The 21,981-nt window shown below is 40.7% G+C and overlaps 1 protein-coding gene across 4 annotated transcripts in view; it reads left to right on the forward strand.

Moving 5' to 3' along the window:
• Positions 1 to 338: 338 nt before the first annotated feature.
• Positions 339 to 21,981, forward strand: part of ap3s1 (adaptor related protein complex 3 subunit sigma 1) — a 79,002-nt gene continuing 57,359 nt past the window's right edge. For 3 of the 4 annotated variants that reach the window (XM_078566484.1, XM_078566467.1, XM_078566492.1), the window contains exons 1-3: positions 339 to 529; positions 19,804 to 19,895; positions 20,706 to 20,817. In XM_078566484.1, the coding sequence (XP_078422610.1) occupies positions 461 to 529; positions 19,804 to 19,895; positions 20,706 to 20,817 (273 nt within the window). In that variant the 5' untranslated portion in view covers positions 339 to 460. The remainder of the gene's footprint in view (positions 530 to 19,803; positions 19,896 to 20,705; positions 20,818 to 21,981) is intronic. The other variant, XM_078566476.1, reaches the window with a different exon arrangement.

Genomic DNA, 21,981 nt, shown 5'->3' on the forward strand with positions numbered 1-21,981 from the left:
GGCTGCCTGCACAGTGCAATACACAACACCCACGGAGATCATGAAGTCACATGCAGCGTGGTCATACTCAAATAAAGAGGGTACCACCCACTATTGCAAAAGTAATTTAATTCGTGTAATACACTTCAAGCAAGTTCTTTGCTAACTAAACCAAGAATAAAAGCTGTTTAATTTTAGGTAAATCTTTGATTTTTTGAAAATTCCTATTTAGAAACGAAATCAGGTATTCCAAAAATAACACTCGCATGCCACTGGTTGGCATTCGAAATAGCACAATTACTTTCTGTTGCCTGTCTTGAACTTTCGCGGCTGCCGTCTCCACTATAGGCCTTGCGGATGGGGGGGAGTTTCCTGTAGATTCAGTTCCACCCACTCCTGCCCGTTTGTTCATGTTGCCGAGAAATTCCGCTTCGATTCCCGCTGTCAGTCGGTGTTTCGGGAGAAGAGCAGTTCAGTCGTCATGATTAAAGCCATCCTGATATTTAACAACCACGGCAAGCCGCGCCTCTCCAAGTTCTATGAGCGCTATGTGAGTATGAGGAGGGCCGGCGGAGAGGGGACGTTAAACTATCAACTTCCGCGCGCGATCGGTCAGGAGAGTAACCCCCCTCCATCCCCGGGACACGCGCTCCAGGCCACATTCCAAGCCAAGGCTCGTGCTAGGAATAGCGTTGACTGAGGGTAAGGAAGGGATCTTGCGCTCTAAGGGTGAGCGTCAACATTGGGCAATCATAGGGCATAAGCGGAGCCGCTCCGCTCGAGCACTCTGCTAAATTAACCTGGTGCCCGTAGAGCTTGTTTTGAATGCCAGCATTGTTTGTGCATGTGAAGTTATTCTAAGCATTTTTTTAAGAGCATGTACCAAACCTCACTTTAAAGCAAAGATTTTCTTTCCAAAATTGCTGAATTAATCCTGTACGAAACATTCCAAAGTAGAATTGCACAGAATGCTCGAGACCATGTTCCTTATTTCGAAGTCGAAATGCTGTTCTTCAGGTCAGCTGCCAGTAATTCCCATGATATAGCTGCCGAACTATCGCGTACAGGTGTATGAAATGAGACATCATCAGCTGCACCAAGAGTTGTTTGACAAACCAGCTCAAGAAAAACATATAGGAAGGAGCCCAATGAAACTAATGTCAAATTAGCTTGTGTTATTTGCGCATTGGGTCGTCGTGAGTTTTGAGTTTACCGAAGGCAAAAGTTTCCGAACTTCAGTATTTTGGAAAGGCAGTGCCCATTTAAAGACAACAGTGGCTATCCTGTGATAGTTTGCTTTTTAATTAGGGTAAGAAAAGCGACTGAGGGACAGCATGGTGTGATATAACGGTATATTAGTAATTAATGTTGCTTTGTGTTGATCAGCGAATTGGAATGGGACACTACATGCCTAGCTGTATTCGATTCCATTATTCCTGTCAAACTAATAACGAAGGGTATGTTTCCTGAGACCCTAATTATTATTGCAAACAAAGACGTGCCATTCACAAATTTCAAATGCCCCAAAGTGCTTTAGCCAATGGGAGATTATTTCTTTTGCACTGAAATGTGGCAGCCAATTTAAGCATAAATTCCCACAAATAGTGATGTGATAAATATTAGATAATCTGTTCTTGAATTTGTTGATTGGGTTAAATATTGACCAGGACACCACGGATAACCCCCTTCTTTGAAATAATGTCATGGCACCTTTTACGTCCCAACTTAGAGAGCAGATGGGGCTTCGGTTTAACATCTGGCCAGCATCTTTGACAGTACAGCATTCTCTTCATAATGCATGAAAGTGTCAGCCCAGGCTTTTGTGCTCAAATCTCTGCAATGGGACTTGAACTCAAAACCTTGTGACACGGAGGGAGAGTGCTACCAGTTGAGTCACAGCTGAAACCATGCAGAAAGGGTACTGAGTAGTTGAGTGATTCTGTGCGACTGCTATTTTTGGAATTAATCAGTCTACAACAGCATCAATGTCATTTAGGTCTGAGACATTATAAACGTTGTGTTGTAATTAAGGTCAGTGATATCAACTACTTTATTAACATGATGTCACTACTCAATTTATAAGTTATTATCTTATTCATTCTTGTTAATCATTAAATTATATAACTGCATCCATCTGCTCAAAATTGCAATTTAGTTCCCTGTGCTTGCTGTGAAAATCAAATGTATTTGGATATTTGCAGTTGATTGAATATTATTAAATGTGAGGTGTAAATAATCATGTGGACACGATCATGATTCTGTTTGTAGCCAAGCCATTTCTGTTAAGCACATGACTTTTAACTGATACTTCCTGAAAATGTTAAAACATTTCTGGATGCAAATACTCAGTTGATTGTGAACAGTTGTATGGATTGATTTTAGAATAGTGAGCTCATTAAGTTTCAAATTATCACTTTGAAATTTGTACTTGCTAAGAGTAGTAACCAAGAGTAGTTAATAGAACAATTTGAACTGCTGGTGCACAGTATTGCTCTCTAGCATAATGTTTATCAGCCCATCATTTTTCACCTATTCACTTTAAGCCTGAAATTGTGGGCTGACAAATGCAGAAGAAGGAAACTTTGGCCGGTATTTCCAAATTGTGCTGCACATCTTGCATCGATTCGAAGAGGGAGTTGCTTTGCATTGATGCAAACTATATAGTATCACTTATTATGTCTTTACCCATACGAAAAGCCTTACATCTTTAGCTTTAGGCTAACCAGCAAAACCTTTTGATATGCCGTTTTGTCCATCTTTAATCATCCTAACGCTGCTTATTTGGTTTCCATGATCAGTGATGGTGTATTTTCCAACTTTGGGATTTGCACCTTGAGATGGGTTACTGCACAAATTAAAATTTAGTTTTAAAAGGTATTGCAGTTAAAGTGAATTAAGTTAACTTAAATAAGTTTAAGTTAAAGTTAAAGTTTTCTCCTTTGGATCAGTTCATTTTGGATCTGGTTCAATTCAGTTGTGGCTTGCTCCTTCTGTTAAGAAAACCAGTTAATTCTAACGGTGCCTGAAGCAGCCATTAATTATTGAAGAGTTAGTTCACACTTAATGAGTTGTTGAGTTCTCTGTTACAATATCTGCACTTTTCACAGCATCAATTGATGGCAACATATTACTTTGGTTTATTTCAAATTTCTTTCAAAAAATCAATGTAATTTGTTCAGCAGTATATGCAGAAACTGCTTGTTAAAAGAGATTTCAGAACTACTAGGATCTCTTGGATTGCATTATGAGAATTATAATAGGGATGGTATAAAAAGTAATCAATACAAAAATTACTGTTGCTCAAAATACAGATGTCTGGGAAATTTAGAACTCAACATTAGTGTCATATCTATACTGATGCTTCAATGTAAACCTGAATTGCCCTCCAATGGATAAGATTTTAAAGCCAAGGTCCTGTTCAGTGGGTGTCAAAGATCCCTTTATGTCATTGCTTGTAAATTTTTTAATGCATTAATGGGATGCAGACATTGCTGGCAAGGTGAGCATTTATTGTTCCTAACCCCTAATTACACTGGAGGTGGTGGTGGCGAAACTGCTGCAGTTCGTGTGGTGTTGCTACACCCACAGGACTGTTAGATAGGAAGTTTCAGGATTTTGATTAGTGACAAAATAACTGCAATCTATTTCTAAGTCAGGGTGGTGTGTAACTTGGAGGGGAATATGAACATGATCATATTCTCATGCATCTGCTGCTCTGTACTTCTGGGCGATGGAGAGCCTGGGTTTGGTGGATGTTATCAAAACAATCTTAGCAAGTTGCTGCATCTTGTAGAGGGCACACACTGCTGCCACTTTGGTGGTGGAAGAGAAAGTTTGAGGTGGTTGGAGTGCCAGTCAAGTGGGCTGCTTTGTCCCAGATGATAAGCTTCTTGAGTGTTACTGGAGCTGCATTCAACCAGGCAAATGGAGAGTATTCCATTACACCCCTGACTTTTGCCTTGTAGATGGTGGACAGGCTTTGGGGAGTCAGAAGGTGAGTTACTCACTGCAGAATTCCCAGCCTCTGATCAGCTCTTGTAGCCACAGTATTTATTGCTAGTCCAGTTCAGTTTCAGGTTAAAGGTGACTCTCAGGATGTTGATAGTGGGGGATTCAGCTATAGTAATCTCGTTGAATGTCAAGGGAGATGGTTAGTCTCTCTTATTGGAGATGGTCATTGCCAGACCATTGCATGGTGCAAATGTTTCTTCTCACTTCACCTATCAGCCCAATCCTCTATATTGTCCAGGACCTGCGGCATGTGGATACAGACTGCTTCAATATCTGAGCACTGAAGCTGAACACTGCAATCATTGGCAAGCACCAGTACTTTTGACCTTGTGATGGAGGGCAGATTGTTCATGAAGGAGCTGAAGATGATTGGGCTCAGGACACTATACTGAGAAACACCATCAGATATGACTTGGGGCTGAAATGGTTGGCCTCCAACAACTGCAGCTATCTTCCTTTTGTGCTATCTATGACTCCAGCTAGAGGAAGGTTTTTTACCCCTTGATTTCCATTGACTTATATAGATAGGTTAAGTGAGTGGGCAAAGATTTGACAGAGCATAATGTGGGAAAATGTGAACTTGTCCACTTTGGCAGGAAGAATAGAAAAGCAGTATATAATTTAAATGGAGTGAGAATGAAAAACTCTAGGGTACAGAGGGATCTGAGTGTTCTGGTAAATGAATCACCAGGAAGTTAGTATCCAGTAACAGCAAGTGATTAGGAAGGCAAATGGAATGTTGTTGTTGTAAGGAAAATGGAACATAGAAGTAGAGATGTTTTGCTACAGTTGTACAGTGTGTTGGTGAGACCACATCTGGAGTACTGTGTTCAGTTTTGTCTCCTTAATTGAAGGATATAATTGCATTAGGAGCGGCTCTGAGAAGAGTCACTCAACTGATTCCTGGGATAAAGAGAGTTATCTTATGAAGAAAGATTGAGCCTGTATCCATTGCAGTTTAGAAGACTGAGAGGCGATCATATTGAAACATGTAAGACCCTGAGGGGACTCAACAGGGTGAATGCTGAGAGGGATGTTTTTCCCTTGTGGGAGAGACTACAACTAGGAGGCAGTTTAAAAATAAGGGATCTCTCATTTAAAATGGAGATGAGAATTTTTTTTGACGGTAGTTAGCCTGTCGAACACTCTTTCCCAGAGAGCGTTGGAGGTAGGGTCATTGAATATCTTTTAAAGCTGAGCTAGATAAATTCTTGATTTGACAAGGGAGTCAAAGGTTTTGGCCATAGACAAGAAAGTAGAATTGAAGCCACAATTAGATCAGCCATGATCTTAGCAAATGGTGGAGCAGGTTTGAGGGGCTGAAGGGCCTACTCCTAATTTGTATGTTTGTGTGAATTCAATTTTACTAAGGCTCTTTGTCACATTCTTTCAAAGGCTTGATATTAAGGGCAGTCACACTGACCTATGGAATTCAGCATTTCAGCTTTGTTTGGACCAATGGCTGTAATGAGGGGCTGTAGCCATTCCAATGAGAAAGGAAAAACCCCAAGTGGAGGGCCCGTCATCTGTGGTTAATGGAAAAAAAGTTAAAGACAGTATCAAACTTAAAGCAAAAACATATAATTATGCAAAGAAGGGTGGCAGGTCAGAAGATTGGAAAGAATATAAAGAACAGTAAAGAATGACTGAAAGATTAGGAAGGAAAAATTAGAGTATGAGAGGAAGTTAGCTAGTAACATAAAGACGGACAGTAAGAGTTCCTATAGATATTTAAATAAGAAGAGAGTTAACAAAGTGAGCATAGTGGCCGAATAGAGTGTGTCTGGGGAATTGATAATGGAAAGTAGGGAGATGGTGGATGAATTAAACAGGTATTTTGCTTCAGTCTTCACTATAGAGGACACAAGTAACATCTTGAAAATAGCTGTAAATCAGGAAATTGAAGGGAGGGAGGAACTCTGGAAAATTATAATCATCAGGTAAATGGTATTAAGCAAATTGTTGGGGCTGCAGGCTGACAAATCTCCAGATCCGATGGACTTCACCCTAAGGTCCTAAAAGAAGTGGCTAGTAAGATAGTTGATGCACTGGTTTTAATTTTCCAAAAACTTTCTGGATTTGGGGAAGGTTCCATTTAGATTGGAAAATAGCAAATATTATATTCAAAAAGGGAGGGAGACAGAAAGCAGGAAACTAAAGGCCAGTTAACATAACATCTGTCATAGGGAAAATGTTGGAAGCTATTGTTAAAAATGTTATGGAAGGGCTCTTAGAAAAATTCAAGGCAATCAGGCAGAGTCAACATGGTTTTATAATAGGGAAATTGTTTAACCAATTTATTGGAGTTCTTTGAAGGAGTCACATGTGCTGTGGATGAAAGGGAACCAGTGGATGTACTGTACTTGTATTTCCAGAAGGCATTTGATAAAGTGCCACATCAAAGGTTATTGCAGAAAATAAAAGCTCATGGTGTAGGGGGTAACATATTGGGTGGTAAAAAGAGTAGGGCCTATTAGAGACCAAAAGGGAGTTTACACATAGAAGCAAGAGACATGGCTGAGGTGTTAAATGAATACTTTGCATCTGTCTTTACCTACGAGGCAGATGTTGCCCATGCCATGATGACAGAGGAGGAAACTCAGTCACTTAGAAGGGTTAAAATTGATAAGGAGAAAGTTTTGGATAAGATGTCGATACTTAGAGTTTATAAGGCACCGAGACTGGATGAGATGCATCCAAGAATATTGAAGGAAGTGAGAGTGGGAATTGCAGAGGGACTGGGACTGGCAATAATCTTTCAGTGTTCCCTGGATTTGGGGGAGGTGCCAGAGGACTGGATAATTGCAAACATTACACCCTTGTTCAAAAAAGGTTGGAAAGATCTGGCCCTGCAATTACAGACCAGTCAGTTTAACTTCAGTGGTGGGGAAACTTCTAGAAACAATTATTCAGGATAGAATTAATAGTCACATGGAAAAATGTGGATTGATTCGGAAGAGTCAGCATGGATTTATTAAAGGAAAATCATGTCTAACTAACTTGCCGGAGTATTTTTGGAAGAGGTAACAGATTGTTGATGAGGGCAAGGCCATTGCGGTCTAAATGGACATCCAAAAGGCATTCAATGCAGTGCCACACAACAGACTTGTGAGGAAAGTTATAGCTCATGGAATAAAAGGGACAGTAGCAACATCGATGCAAAAGTGGCTGAGGGATAGGAAACAAAGAATAATGGATATTTTTCAGGCTGGAAGAAAGTTTGCAGTGGAGTTCCCCAGGAGTTGGTATTGGGACCCTTGCTTTTTCTGATATATATAAATGATCTAGATCTTGGTGTGCAGGGACAATTTCAAAGTTTGCGGATGACACAAAACTTGGGAAAATTGTAAACTGTGAGGAGGGCAGTGTGGAACTTCAAAAGGACACATTGGTAGAATGGGCAGATAGGTGTCAGATGAAGTTTAATACAGAGAAGTGTGAGGTGATACGTTTCGGTACAAAGAACATGGAGACACTGTACAAAATAAAGGATACTATTCTAAAGGGTGTGCAGGAGTAGAGAGACCTAGGTGTATATGTACATAAGTCATTAAAAGTGACAAGACAGGTAGAGAGAGCTGTTACTAAAGCATACAGTATTCTAGGCTTCAGTAATAGGGGCATAGAGTACAATGTGATGAACTTGTATGAGACACTGGTTAGACCTCAGCTGGTGTATTGTGTACAGTCCTGGGCGCCACACTGTAGGAAGGATGTGAATGCATTGGAGAGAGTACAGAAGAGCTTTACGCAAATCGCTCCAGGGATGAGACACTTCAGTTACGAGGAAAGATTGGAGAAGGGACTGTTTTCCTTGGAGAGGAGAAGGCTAAAAGGAGACTTGATAGAAGTTTTCAAAATCATGAGGGGTCTGGACAGAGTAGATAGGGAGAAACTGTTCCCGCTCGTAAATGGATCGAGAACCAGAGGGCACAGTTTTAAAGTGTTTTGCAAAAGAAACAAATGTGAGGTGAGAAAATACTTTTTAACACAGCAAGTAGTTAGGGTTTGGAATGCACTGCCTGGAAGTGTGGTAGAGGCAGGTTCAATTGAGACATTCAAGAGAGCATTGGATGATTATTTAAATAGAAACAATGTGCAGGGTTATGGAGTAAAGCAGGAGATTGGCACTAAGTTAAAATGCTCAGAGAGCTGGTGCAGACACGATGCCTCTTTCTACACCGTAACAATTTTGTGATTCTATTGGCATGGATAAAAGATTGGCTAGCTAACAGGAAACAGGGAGTTGGCATAAATGGGTCTTTTTCAGGTTGGCAAGATGTGATGAACGAGGATGTGACAGGGATCAGTGCTGCAGCCTCAATTTTTTACAATTTATATAAATTACTTGGATGAAGGGACCAAATGAATGGTGGCTAAATTTGCTGACGACACAAAGATAGCTAGGAAAGTAAATTGTGAAGAGGATATAAGGAGGCTACAAAGTTACATAGTTAAGTGAGTGGGCAAAGATCTGGAAAATGGAGTATAATGTGGGCAAATATGAAATTGTCATTTTAGCAGGAAGAATAGAAAATAAGCTTATTATCTGAATGGTGAGAGATTGCAGAGCTCTGAAATTGAGGGATCTGAGTGTCCAATGCATGAATCACAAAAGGTTAGTATGCAGGTACATCAGGTAATTAGGAAATCTAATAGAATGTGGCAATTGATTGTGAGGGGAATTGATTATAATAGTAGGGAGGTTATGCTTCATTTGTGCAGGGCATTGGTGAGACCACATCTGGAGTATTCTGGTTCAGTACTGGTCTCCTTGTTTTCCACTTTTGTCAGGTAGATGTAGTTGTACCAGCTCAGTTTGGCAAGTGGCATGGTTAGTTCTAGAGCTCAAGGGTTCAGCACGACAACCGAGATGATGTTGGGGATATCCATCAGCCTTTATTTATCATTTGGAATCAATCAAATTGGCAGAAGTCTGTCATCTATGGGAATCTTAGGAGGTGGCCACAATTAATCATCCACTTCACACACCTGGGCTGAAGATGGTTGCAAATGTTTCAGTTTTGTCTGTTACGCTGACGTGCTTGGCTCCCCCATCAACTTTGACTCCATCAAGATTGTGCAATGGTTACTGCTAATCATGCTTATCATGGATTGATACATCTGTGACAGGTAGGGTGGCGAAAATGAGGTCATGTAAGCTTTCCCCTCGTATTGGTTCCCTCACCATCAAGTCTGGCAGTTATGTCCTTCAAGACTCGGTCAATCGTGGCGCTACCATTGAGCCAGTCTTTGTGATGAACATTGAAGTCCCCCACCCAGAGTACATTTTGTGCCATTGTTACCTTCTTCATCTTCCAAGTAGTGTTTAACATGGGTACTGATTAACTAGACTGTGGGGGCAGCTCATCCAATTTTGGCACAAGTACCCAGATGTCAATACAGAGAACTTTGCAGGTCGACTGGCTGGATGCACCTTCTTCTTAGCTGGTGCCTGGTGCTCTGTCTGGCTTTATTCTTATTGACTTTTCCATAGTAGTTTGATTGTCTGAGTGGCTTGCTAGCCGTTTCAGAGGGCAGTTAAGAATCAACTACATTGTGGGTCTGGAGTCATATAAAGGGTAAACTGGATAAGGACAACAGATTCTCTTCCCTAAAGGGCATCCATGAACCACAGTGGTGTTTATGATAAGCCAGTCATTATTACAGAGACTTTTTTTATTCCAGATTTATTTAATTAACTGAATTTAAGTTCCCCAGCTATGGTGTTGGGATTTGGACTGGTGTCTCCAGATCATTAGTTCAATTCTCTGGGGTACTCATCCAACAACATAACTATGCTGCTGTACCCTAGCTGGTAAAGAGTTATAGCTGCACTTGACTACATAAAATGCAAAAAGTAATTGTGTGAAACACTTTTGAGACATTCTAACACATTTTAAGACACACTTGTATGCAAGTATACTAATACAATTGCATTTAGTTATGGAATGGAAGAAAAAGTCGCTTCCCAAGCAATATTTAAGCATGCTGTACCTGAGTAATTCAGCCTGAGCCCTCTAATGGGAATGAAATGTGACATTCACTGTGCTTGGTTACAGACAGAGCCACTGATAATAGTGGTGGGAAGAATGTGTGATGGTGGAAGAATGTGTGATGGTGATGTCATAGAAACATAAAAACTAAGAGCAGGAGTAGGCCATTTGGCCCTTTGAGCCTGCTCTGCCATTCATTATGATCATGGCTGATCCTCTTTCTCAGCGCCATACTCCTGCTCTCTTTCTATACCCCTTGGCACCTTCAGAGTCTAGGAATCTGTCTATTTCCTTCTTAAATATATTCAGTGACTTGACCTCCACAGCCTTCTGTGATAGAGAATTCCAAAGGTTCACCATCCTGAGTGAAGAAGTTTCTCCCCATCTCAGTCCTAAATGGTCTACCCCATATCCTGAGATTGTGACCCCTTGTTCTTGACTCCCCAGCCAGATGAAACATCACCCTTGCATCCAGTCTGTCCAGCTATGTCAGAATTTTATACTTTTCACTGAGATCCCCTAACATTCTTCTTAACTCCAGTGAATACAGGCCTAATCGGCCCAACCTCTCCTCATACGACAAGCCTGCCATCCCAGGAATCAGTCTGGTGAACCTTGCTGCACTCCCTCTATGGTAAGTATATCCTTTCTAAGGTAAGGAGACCAAAACTGTACACAATGCTCCAGATGTGGTCTCACCAAGGCCCTGTACAGCTGCAGTAAGACATCCTTGCTGCTGTACTCAAGCCATCTCTCAATGAAGGCTAACATACCATTTTCCTTCTTAACTGCTTGCTCCACCTGCATGCTTGTTTTCAGTGATTGGTGTACAAGAACACCCAGGTCCCTTTGTTCATCAACATTTCCCGATCAATCACCATTTAAATAATACTCTGCCATTCTGTTTTTCCTACCAAAGTGGTAACTTCACACTTATCCATGTCATACTGCATCTGCCATGTACTTGCCCACTTTCTCAATCTATCAAAATCATCTTGAAGCCTCTTAACATCCTCCTCACCACTCACATTGCCACCAAGTTTTGTCGTCCGCAAACTTGGAAATATTACATTTGGCTCCCTCATCCAAATCATTGATATATATTGTGAATAGCTGGGGCCCAAGTACTGATCCCTGTGGTACCCCATTAGTCACCACCTGCCATTCTGAAAAAGACCCATTTATTCCTACCCTCTGTTTCCCATCTGTGAACCAATTCTCAATCCGTGCCAGTATATTACCCCCAATCCCATGCGCTTTAATTTTTCACACTAACCCCTTACGTGGGACTTTATCAAAAGCTTTCTGAAAATCCAAATACACCACATCCACTGGTTCTCCCTTATCTATTCCGCTAGTTACGTCCTCAAAAAATTGTAGTAGGTTTGTCAAACATGATTTCCCTTTCATAAATCCATGTGGACTTTGTCTAATCCCGTTGATATTTTCTAAGAGTCCTGTTATCACATCCTTTATAAATAGACTCTCGCATTTTCCCTACTAATATTAGGCGAACCAGTTTGTAATTTGCTTTTCTCTCCCTCTTTTTTTTAAATAGTGGGGTTACATTTGACCCCGTCCAATCTGCCAGGATTATTCCAGAATCTACAGAATTTTGGAAGATGACAACCAATGCATCCACTATTTGGCATAATGCAAGAAGCATAATACATAACATTAAAGCATATTGGCTTGTGTCTCTTCTGTAGTTTTTCTATAAATCTAATAAATAAGCCCACTGAAAACATTTGTAGAACAGAAAAATAATCTTTTGCAGTTTTGAATTTATATTCCTCTTGCTAAACATAACTGGCAATTCAATTTTAATATCAGAACCAATTGTTTGGATTACTAGGCCATACCTTGCTGCTTGGTAGATTATACAGTACATCTTGCCAAAAGTGTCCTTGCCTTGATACTATTATTATAGGATTACCTTCAGACCATGTTTATGCTCCATGTGGCACATGCAAATTTCTGTGTATGGAGATCTTGGCTCAAATTTTGCAGTAGTAATGGTGAAATTGTCAGCATTCACTGTCATTATTTTCTGAAACTGACAGCAAGTTATGGAGTCCACACATGTGGAGTTAAGCATGGGAATCCAGAAGCCACTGTTGGCTCATTGTAGGGTATGCTGTTGAAGTCTCCGTAAACTGCAGTCAAGTAGAAGTCACTAAATGGATGAAAATGTGCCCTTTTACACTTAGTTTTGCTGCGTAAATGGAAAAAATTTTAACACCTTTTTAATGAGATCTAACTAGGCTTTTTAGCAATTTGAGATCATATTTACTGTTCTACACACTCGAACTGAAAAATTTATGGAATGTCAAATTTTTCCATGATAAAGTTAACATTTTTAATTTTTTAAAAGCTTATGCTGTTTCAGCTTCAACCTTAATCTCATGTTTATGTTCCAATCATTTATTTTGGTCTCTGTTTTTAAAAAAAATTAAATGAAAATTGAGTGCATTTTACTTCCTGGATTGCTGTGTCTCAAAATTCTTCAATACTTTCTCTGCTTGGTGGCATCACTGGAAGCCTGGTTATCCCTTGGTGCCAAATTCAAACTGACCCCGGGAATTTCACGCCACAGATGTGGGCAATTTTTTCGAGGTCCATGGTGAGTGCCACTGATCACAAACTCTGGCCTTAAATCTTAGGATGTCTACCTGACCACTAATGTCTACCTGACCTTTTGGTTTGACAGTGAAATAGAACTGTAGATGTTTACAGCAAAGGAGACCATTTGGCCTCTGCTGTATTTTTTAACTAGAGCAGTTTAAAATTAATCCTGTCACAATCCTTCCCCAATAGCCCTCTATCATCTTTGCTTTGCTCCCTTTATTCTCTCAAATCCTTGCTTGTATTGTTAGCTCCCAAATCTGTGCCCATCTTTCTCTCAATGATTGAATCCCTCCAATTGTGTTTCAGTTCCTACCTCAGTACTGCAATGGTCCTTACAGTCACAAGTGATATACTGTGTCCATGGTAAACTATCCCTCCTCACTCTTCTTGACCTATCTGCATTTTTTGACAGGGTTGTCTAGGTCCTGAACTCTGGAGTTCCCTCCCTATATCTGTCCCTCTTCCACTCTTTTCTCCTTTAGGATGCTCCTGAAAACCTACCTCTTTGACCAGTGTTTTGGTCATCTGTCATAATAGTTCCTGTTCTTCAGTGTCAAATTTTGTTTGATAATGCTCCTGTAAAGAACTTAGGAACATTAGAAATACTATATAAGTGCAAGTTGTTTTAAGTGTTTACATATTTCCTTTTGATGGAATGGTGATTACATCTTTAACTCTGTGCCAAAGCATTCTATGCTGTGTAGAGAATCTTTCTTAAATCAAGGGAATCAGGAGAGAGATTGTGTTGGTTACAACATATTGCAGCGTGGACAGAGTATGCTGCGGTCGGGTTTATGGAAGAGAGAATGTGGTAACTCATTCCTTGGCCAAGAAGGTAATGCAGGTTTCCAACTATGTTATTTGGAAGTGTTTGTCAGTGATGTTCTCCAGGCACCCCACGCGAGATCCTTGAGAGTTGCTTTCCCTCTTTATTTTTTTTCCCCTCCTCCCATGCAAGTGGCTGAGATTAGGTATGTGATGTGTGTGCAGGCATCTGGAAGTGGAATGAAGCTTTAGGTATAAGTCTCAGATATGTTAAGGAATTTTTTTGGCTGATTTGCTTTCCAATTAGTCCTGTTTGTATGGTTCTTTGGAATGGTCCGTCCCTCCATGTAATTTGCTGGAAGTGTAAGCTGGGGGCAGTGAGGCATCTGTGTCCTTGGTGAATGACGGAGCCAACAGAATAGCTCAAACAATTTAAGGATTGCGAAAGAAACAGTGTGTTTAAAATCAAATTCTCTACAGAGTAAGAAATAAAGGGAAAGCAAGATTGGATTGAGAGAGAGAAAAAGACGAAGGTGAAGTAAGAAAAGAAGTAACATTTGGCATTTATAAAATCTTTTAACCATTTGCTACATGCAAAAATAGGACTCAGCTGTTTAAGCTGTTCCCTTTCTGGGCTAGAGAGATTAGTTACATTACACTACATTACAATACCATTCAAGGGTACTTGTGCTATTAATTGAGCCCTGATTTGAGACCAGTTTAATGGAAATTAATGTGCAAATCCAGGAACTTCTGAAAAATAATAGGGAGCCTAAGGACAAGATATCTTTTTTGTGAAGCAAGTGGCAGTGCAGTGTAAATTGACTATGAAGCTTTGGAAACCCACAACTTGAGGCATATCTTTTTATCCCCCAAATGTGCTGGCTGATTCGCAGTTTAATAACAATTTGGCAGTAACACATACTTATCAGGAAGATTTAGTGCTTTGAGTTATCACTCTTGAGAAGTGAGAGACAAGAAAGTGTTTGCCATTCAGTCTTCAACATACACACCATAACCGCATTGAGATGGAAACAAAGCAAGTAAAAATGGTGGAAATGCAGCAGGCCAGTGAACACCTCTGGAAAGAACCGTGGAATTGACATTTCAGGTATGGATCTGACACAGCTACACAAAAATGATTGGCATGAAAAGACCAACTGGTCCATCAAACTTGCCCCACAAAACACGTTATTTCCCATACTGCACCGTGTAATCTACAGTACTGGGGGTAGGCAAAAAACAAGCCAGTAAGGGTTTTGTGGGAAAATAGAGCAAAGCATACCTCAATATCAAGGAAACCACACTAAACAAATTAAGTTGTTTATTTGAGCAGCCTAATAAATATAAATGGCCAAGTAATAATTAACACAGGAGTTTCTTTAAGCACCTATAAAATTAAGCTGGTGATATGTAATATATTTGGTGTTATTTATGCTTAGCAGCATTTGCAGACTGCTCTAGTTCAAAGCTCTAGTACAAAGGCTGAAGGCATTTGTGTTATGGAGCTGCATATATTTGCTGAAGAATAGTTGGACAAGAAAAATGGCTAAATGAGAGTGTCCTTAACAAGTGCAAGAAAAGAGGTCATCGGATGATTGAGGAATATGGTAGCATAATGGTCGTGCTACTGGGCCAGTAACCCAGAGGCTTGGGTGAATGATCCAGAGGCATGAGTTTAAATTCCCCCACTATCGATTTTAAATTCAGCTAACTCAATAAACCTGGAATTCAATCCATTCTTAGCTATCTAATTGTGGCCAGAGAAACCTTTGCAATGGCTTGCTTCTCTTCCTGCATCATTAATACTGATATCACACAAGAATGTGTCCATGGCACCCTCCTATTTCCTCATCTACATACTGCCACAAGAACACAAGGAGCAGGAGTAGACCATGTGGCCCATAGAGCCTGCTTCACCATTCAATACCACCATTCGTGGCTAATCTTGGACTTCCACTCCGTTTTCCCACCTGCTCCCTGTATCCCTTAATTCCCTGAGAGACCAAGAATCTATCTATCCCAGCCTTAAATGTATTTAATGATGGAGCATGCACAACCCTTTGGGATAGAGAATTCACAACCCTTTGAGTGAAGTAATTTCTCCTCACCTCAGTCCTAAATGATAGGCCCCTTATCCTGAGACTGTTCCCTTGTGTTTTAGATTCCCCAGCCAGCGATTACAATCTCTGTGTCTACCCTATAAAGGCCCTTCAGAATTTTGTAGGTTTCAATAAGATCACGCCTCATTCCTCTAAACTCTAGAGAATATAAACCCAATTCACTCAACCTCTCATCATAGGACCAATTTAGTGAACATTTGCTGGACTGCTTCCAATGCGAGTATATTCTTAAATGTGGAGACCAAAACTGCATATAGTATTCCACACATGGTCTCACCAAAACACTGTAACAAGACTTCTTAATTCTTGTACTCCAATCCCTTGCAATAAAGGCCAACATGCCATTTGCCTTTCTAATTGCTTGCTGCACCTACATGCTGATTTTCTGTGTTCCTTCTATGACCACACCCAAGTCTCTCTGGAAATCAACGCTTAATGCAATATCGGTGGAAAACAGTGTTAGTTTTCACATGTACGCTGATGACACCCAGCTCTACCTCACAACCACTTCTCTTAACTCTTCCACCGTTGCTAAATTATTAGACTGCTCATCCGACATCTAGTGCTGAATGAGCAGAAATTTCCTCCAATTAAATATTGAGAAGACTGAAGCCATTGTTTTTGGTCTCCGCTCCAATCTCTGTTCCCTAGCCATCGAATCCATTCCTCTTCCTGGCAACAATCTTGACTGTTTGCAATATGAGCATATATTGACTCCGGATGATTTTCCAAACACAACCCTACGTTATCGCTAGATGTCTATTTCCACCTCCGTAACATTCCTCAACCCTGTCCTTGCCTTAACTCATCTGCTGCTGAAACCCTCATTTATATCTTTGTTATCCCCAGACTTAACCACTCCAATGTACACCTGGTTGACCTTCGGTATCCCACTCTTTGCAAATTTGAGGTCATGCAAAATTGCTGCCCATGCCCTTGTGCCAAGTCCTGTTTGCCTATCAACCCTGTGCTTACTCACCTACATTGGCTCCCAGTTCAAATGTCACCCCCATATTAAAGCTCTCCATCCTTGTTTTGAAGTCTGAGCATGGCCTGGCCCCTCCCTATCTCTAATAATAAACAAAAAAAGCAGGTCAGGCAGCATCCGTGGAGAGAAAAAGTTGATGTTTCAGGTTGATGACCTTTCTTCAGAACTGAAGATAGAAATGCAATAGTTTTTAAGTCAGTGGAGCATTTGGGGAGGAAGAACAAAAGAGAAGGCCTAAGATAGGGTGGAGGGCAGGGGAGATTAAATGACAAAAGAATTCATGATGCAACAGCCAAAGAGAGTGGTGACAGATATAGTGAAGAAACACAGGTTGTGTTCAAAAGCGTGAATTGCTACATGAAAACCATCTGAATGCAACATGAAGGGATAAAGAAAGAAACAAGATGAAGACTGACCCAGCCAAATGAAAAAAAAACAAATAGGATGAGATAAGGCAAAGGTTATGGTTAACGTTGCCGAACTTGATGTTGAGTCCAGAAAGCTGCAGAGTGCCAGATCAAAAGATGAGGTGCTGTTCCTCGAGCTTGCGTTGAGCTTCATTGGAACACTGTGGCAGGCCATGGACAGTAAGGTGAGCTTGGGAGCAAGGTGGAGAATTAAAATGACAAGCAACCAGAAGTTCTGGGTTGTGCTTGTAGACTGAATGGAGGTGTTGCACAAAATGGTCGCCAATCTGTGTTTGGTCTCCCCAGTGTAGAGAATACCACTGTGCTCAGGAAATACAGTAAACTAAACTGAAAGAAGTACAAGTTAATTGTTGTTTCACTTAGGAGGAGTGTTTGGGCCGTGGACAGTGAGAAGGAAGGGGGTGAAAGGACAGGGGTTGCATCTTCTGTGCTTGCACAGGAAGGTACTGTAGGGAGGGGGGATGTTGGGGGTGACTGATCTCTGTAATCTTCCTCCAGCCCTACAGATATCTGCACTTGTCCAATTCTGGCCTCTTGAGCATCCCTGATTTTATTATTCCACCGTTGGCAGATGAAGACATGATCACCAATGCCCTAAGCTCTGAAATTCCTCCTCTAAACCTCTGTGTCTCTACCTCCTCCTTTTAAAGCACTCCTTATAACCTGCCCCATTAACCAAGATGTTATGTGCTCTAATATTGCCTAATGTGGCCTGGTGTCAAATTTGTTTTATAATGCTCCGGTGAAGTGTCCTGGGGTATTTTGTTATGTTACAGATGCTATATAAATGCTTTTTTTGTGAAAGCAGCATACTATAGACTGAACTAAGCAATTCCAAAACCAACTATCAGATCAAAGCTTTGCTGTGTTGCCACAAGCAGTCATAAATAGTGGTAGTCAGTTAACAACTTATGGGTGGGACAGGTTCCATGAACATTTTCATCCTCACTGAGGGCAGAGCCTAGTCCATGAGTACAAAAGACAGGGCTGAATTGTTCATATCTATCTCATCCAGAAATGCAGAGTAGATGTTTGACCTTGGCTTCCTCCTGAGGCCTCCACTATTATGGATGCTGGTATTCAACTAGTGCAATTTACTCTGTGATATTAAGAAATGACTGTCCTATCAAAGTGCGTGGGCCCTGACAACATCCTGGCTGTAGTGCTGAAGACTTGTGTTCCAGAACTAGCTATGCCTCTAGACAAGCTGTTCCAGTGCAGCTACTATACTGGCAACTATCCGACTAAGTGGAAAATTGCAAATTACTGCACTTGACATCAAGGAAGCACCAAGGGGCTCTTGTAAAATTGAAGTAATTGGAAATGGGAAGAACACTGCACTGGCTGGAGTCATACTTAGCACTAAGAAAGATAGCTGTGGTTGCTGGAGGTCCATCACCTCAGCTCCAGGACACCACTGCAGTGGTTCTCCAAGATTATTTCATCAATGACCTTCCCTCCATCATAAGATCAGAAGTGGGGATGTTGCTGATGATTACACATTGTTCGGTTCCTTATGCAATGAAGCAGTTCATGCCCAAATGCAGCAAGGCCTGGACAACATCTAGGCTTGGACTGATAAGTGGCAAAAAACACTTGTGCTGCAAAAATGCCAGGCAATGACCATCCCCAATAAGTGAAAATCTAACCATCTCCCTGTGGCATTCAATAGTATTACCATCATCTAATCCTTCACCATCAACATTTTTGGGGTCTCCACTGAAAAAATTAACTGGGCCAGCCTTGTAAATACTGTAGCTACAAGAGCACGATGGATCCTGGGTATTCTGTGGCGAGTAACACTCATTCTGACTCCCCAAAGCCTTACCACATGGTGCAAGTCAGTAGTGTGATGAAATATTCCTCACTTGCCTGGATGAGTGCAACTCTAACAGCACTCTAAGCTTGACATCATCCTAGACAAAAAGCCTGCTTCATTGATGTCCCCTCCAGCACCGTAAACATTTACTTCCTCTACCAATGGCATATCATATCTACAGCGTGTACCATCCAAAAGATGCACTGCAACAACTCGCCAAGGCTTCTTTGGCACCTCCCAAACATGCAACCTCCGCCACCCAGGACAAGGGTAGCAGACTCAAGGGAGCAGAACCACCTCCAAATTTCCCTTCAAATCACACCATCTTGATTTGGAGTTTTATTGCTGTTCCTTCAATGTCGTTGAGTCAAAATCCTAGAATTCGCTAGCTAACAGCACTGTGGGCACACCGTTACCACACAAACTGCAGTGCCTTACCACCACCACCTTGAAGAAAATTGGGGATGGACCTTGTCAGCAATGTCAGCACCCTTTTGATGAACCAACATTTTTTTTGGAACGTATTATTTGAGTTCTGTATTTAGGTTTGTTACTGCTGCCTCAGGATGTATCACTGTTCTTCGACAAAGATAATAGGCTGGGCCGGCACAATTAATCTCTTATAAACACAGGAAAATACATTAGTTACCAGTCATCTCATGCATCCTACTCTCAATGTTGTCCTTAATGCAGGAATATTTCCCTCTAATATATTAAAAAGGCATTTTCTTCTCTCTTTCCACAGGCTTTAATATACCCCAGAAGTAGTGCCACTGGTTCCTACATTTTGTCATGGATTCAAGTATCATTCTCTTAGCCTATTTCCATTTCCCTAAATAATATCCAACTAAAGCTTTGGCATTTATGCAGTGTGAAGGAGTTGGGGAAAAGGCACTTTTTTGTGTTTGGTATTTGCTACTTTTTCTTTCCTTTGCTGTTCAGTACTGACAACTTTGAGTCTTGCAGCTACAAGTGTCTGCATAAGATTTTATTTCAAGAGACGCATTATCTTTTTATGTTATGGCGGATGCTTTTAAATTATAAATCAACCTGTATTCATTTACAGAGTGAAGACACGCAACAACAAATTATAAGGGAGACATTCCACTTGGTGTCAAGAAGAGATGAAAATGTCTGTAATTTCCTGGAAGGTGGCATGTAAGTAATGTAAATAATTTTTAAAAAGAGTCAGAGCAAAAACACTGTTTGAGATGAGCACTTCACTTGAACCAAGGATATCATTGAAAATGGATACTGTAAAACTGCTCAAAGAAATTTAGAACCAAGCTGCATATTGTGTTACATTATATTAAGCTGACTTAAGCTCGCTGTAACTGCTTAAGGTAACCTGATGCTACATTTTGTTAAAAGCCATCAGAGTTCAGGGGTAACATTTTTACCCCAAGTCACAAGTTTTGGCAGCATTAAGTTTACATTTTCCTATGTAAGTGTAGGTGTTGAAGTGTATCATGGTTACTGTGTTAAACAAGCAGCTTATCAAATCACTGTTGACTTTCAGATCTACCTACCTCAAATGGGTTGTGTTTTGACAACAAACTACCACCTTTTTTTTGTGACCATAGCGCAGATGTTTCCAAAGGGCAAGTGCTATGCAGTTTTTGTTTGAAACGTATTGAATGCAGCAAGAGGTGGTGTGCCTGTGCCAGAATACACATTTATAGAATTGAGGATGTTTGAAGATTGCAATTCAAATCTTGTATACAGTGTACATGCTTAGGATTTGGACCACTTCCTGGGACTTTGGGGAGTTGCAAACATAATGCCTGTTTTACATCGCTAGACTTCAAAGTGAGTAACAAATTGTACCAACTGGCATTCACTGAGGAGTCGTTTGAAGAATACATAGGGGAAGCCGTTTATAGAAAATCATTTTTCTGGTTTGATAAAAGCTGTGCCCCAAAGTAATGTGTAACTTCTTTTGTTTTCTGTAATTTTCTTTTGTTTTAGGTTAATTGGAGGAGCAGATAACAAACTTATTTACAGACATTATGCAACTTTGTATTTTGTCTTCTGTGTGGATTCTTCAGAGAGTGAACTGGGCATCCTGGATCTAATTCAGGTATCTGCGCATCTATTTCTTTCAGTTTTGATGAAGTATCTGGTAAAGATGGTGGGGTTGACTATGAACCACTTCAGCTATAAATTATAGTCCCCTGTTTCTGGTACAAGTGAATAGAACCTGCAGCAGTTGCCTGCTGAATATAATTAGACAAGTTTCTGTATTAGAACTGTAATTTCAGTTAGTAAGGACTCCAGACTAAAATTCTGGAGTGGCAACATGACTTGTTAAAAATTCATTTATGGGATGTGGGTGTTGCTGGCTGGACCAGCATTTATTGCCCAACCCTAATTGTCCTTGAGAAGGTGGTGGTGAGCTGCCTTCTTAAACTGCTGCAGTCCATGTGGTGTAGGTACACCCAGAGTGCTGTTAGGGAGGAAGTCCCAGGATTTTGACCCAGCGACAGTGAAGGAATGGCTATACATTTCCAAGTCAGGATGGGGAGTGCCTTGGAGGGGAACTTCCAGGTGGTGTTCCCATGCATCTGCTGCCCTTGTCTTTCTAGATGGTAGTGGTCGTGTGTTTGGAAGGTGCTGCCTAAGGAGTCTTAATGTTGACCTAATAAATAGAGGAGTCTGCGTTTGAATGTTGGGCACAGTGTCTGACTATTATTAACTTGTACCATGAATAACAACATCAGAACCTAAATATAAAAAAAGGGAACATTTTTCCCACCTTAACTTATCCATCCAGAGGAAAAATGTCTGCTGCCACACTGTGCAACTACTTTCAATGAATTTTTCCTCTTATTTTACAGAGAACAGCCCATACCGAACACTTTAACTTGTTCTGGTTTTAGTTACAGCAAGAAATCATATTTTTATCCTAATTACAGGTACAAGCAAGTAAATGTGATCAGTTCAGTGTTTGCTTTGTGTTAAAGCATTACATGGCCCATGAATGCATTAGTTTGGCAGTAATAACGCATTTCCACAAGGTCAATTAGATCATAGTGAATTTTGAAATAAAATGATTCCCAGTGCTTCTGTCCTGTTTAATGATTAGGTGACTGAAAGAAGGTCTTATTGCAGTTAATGACCTTGAGGTCTCTCTCATCCTGGTGACCTTGGTTGGCAAAGATTGATTGGCTAATCACTGCCTTTTGGGGGTTATTGAAAAGCACACAATGGTTGGCTGGTGTTGCAGCTTGTGGACCAGTGTTGT

Source organism: Cetorhinus maximus, chromosome 2 (assembly GCF_964194155.1).
Source record: "Cetorhinus maximus chromosome 2, sCetMax3.hap1.1, whole genome shotgun sequence".
Classification (NCBI taxonomy): Eukaryota; Metazoa; Chordata; class Chondrichthyes; order Lamniformes; family Cetorhinidae; genus Cetorhinus; species Cetorhinus maximus.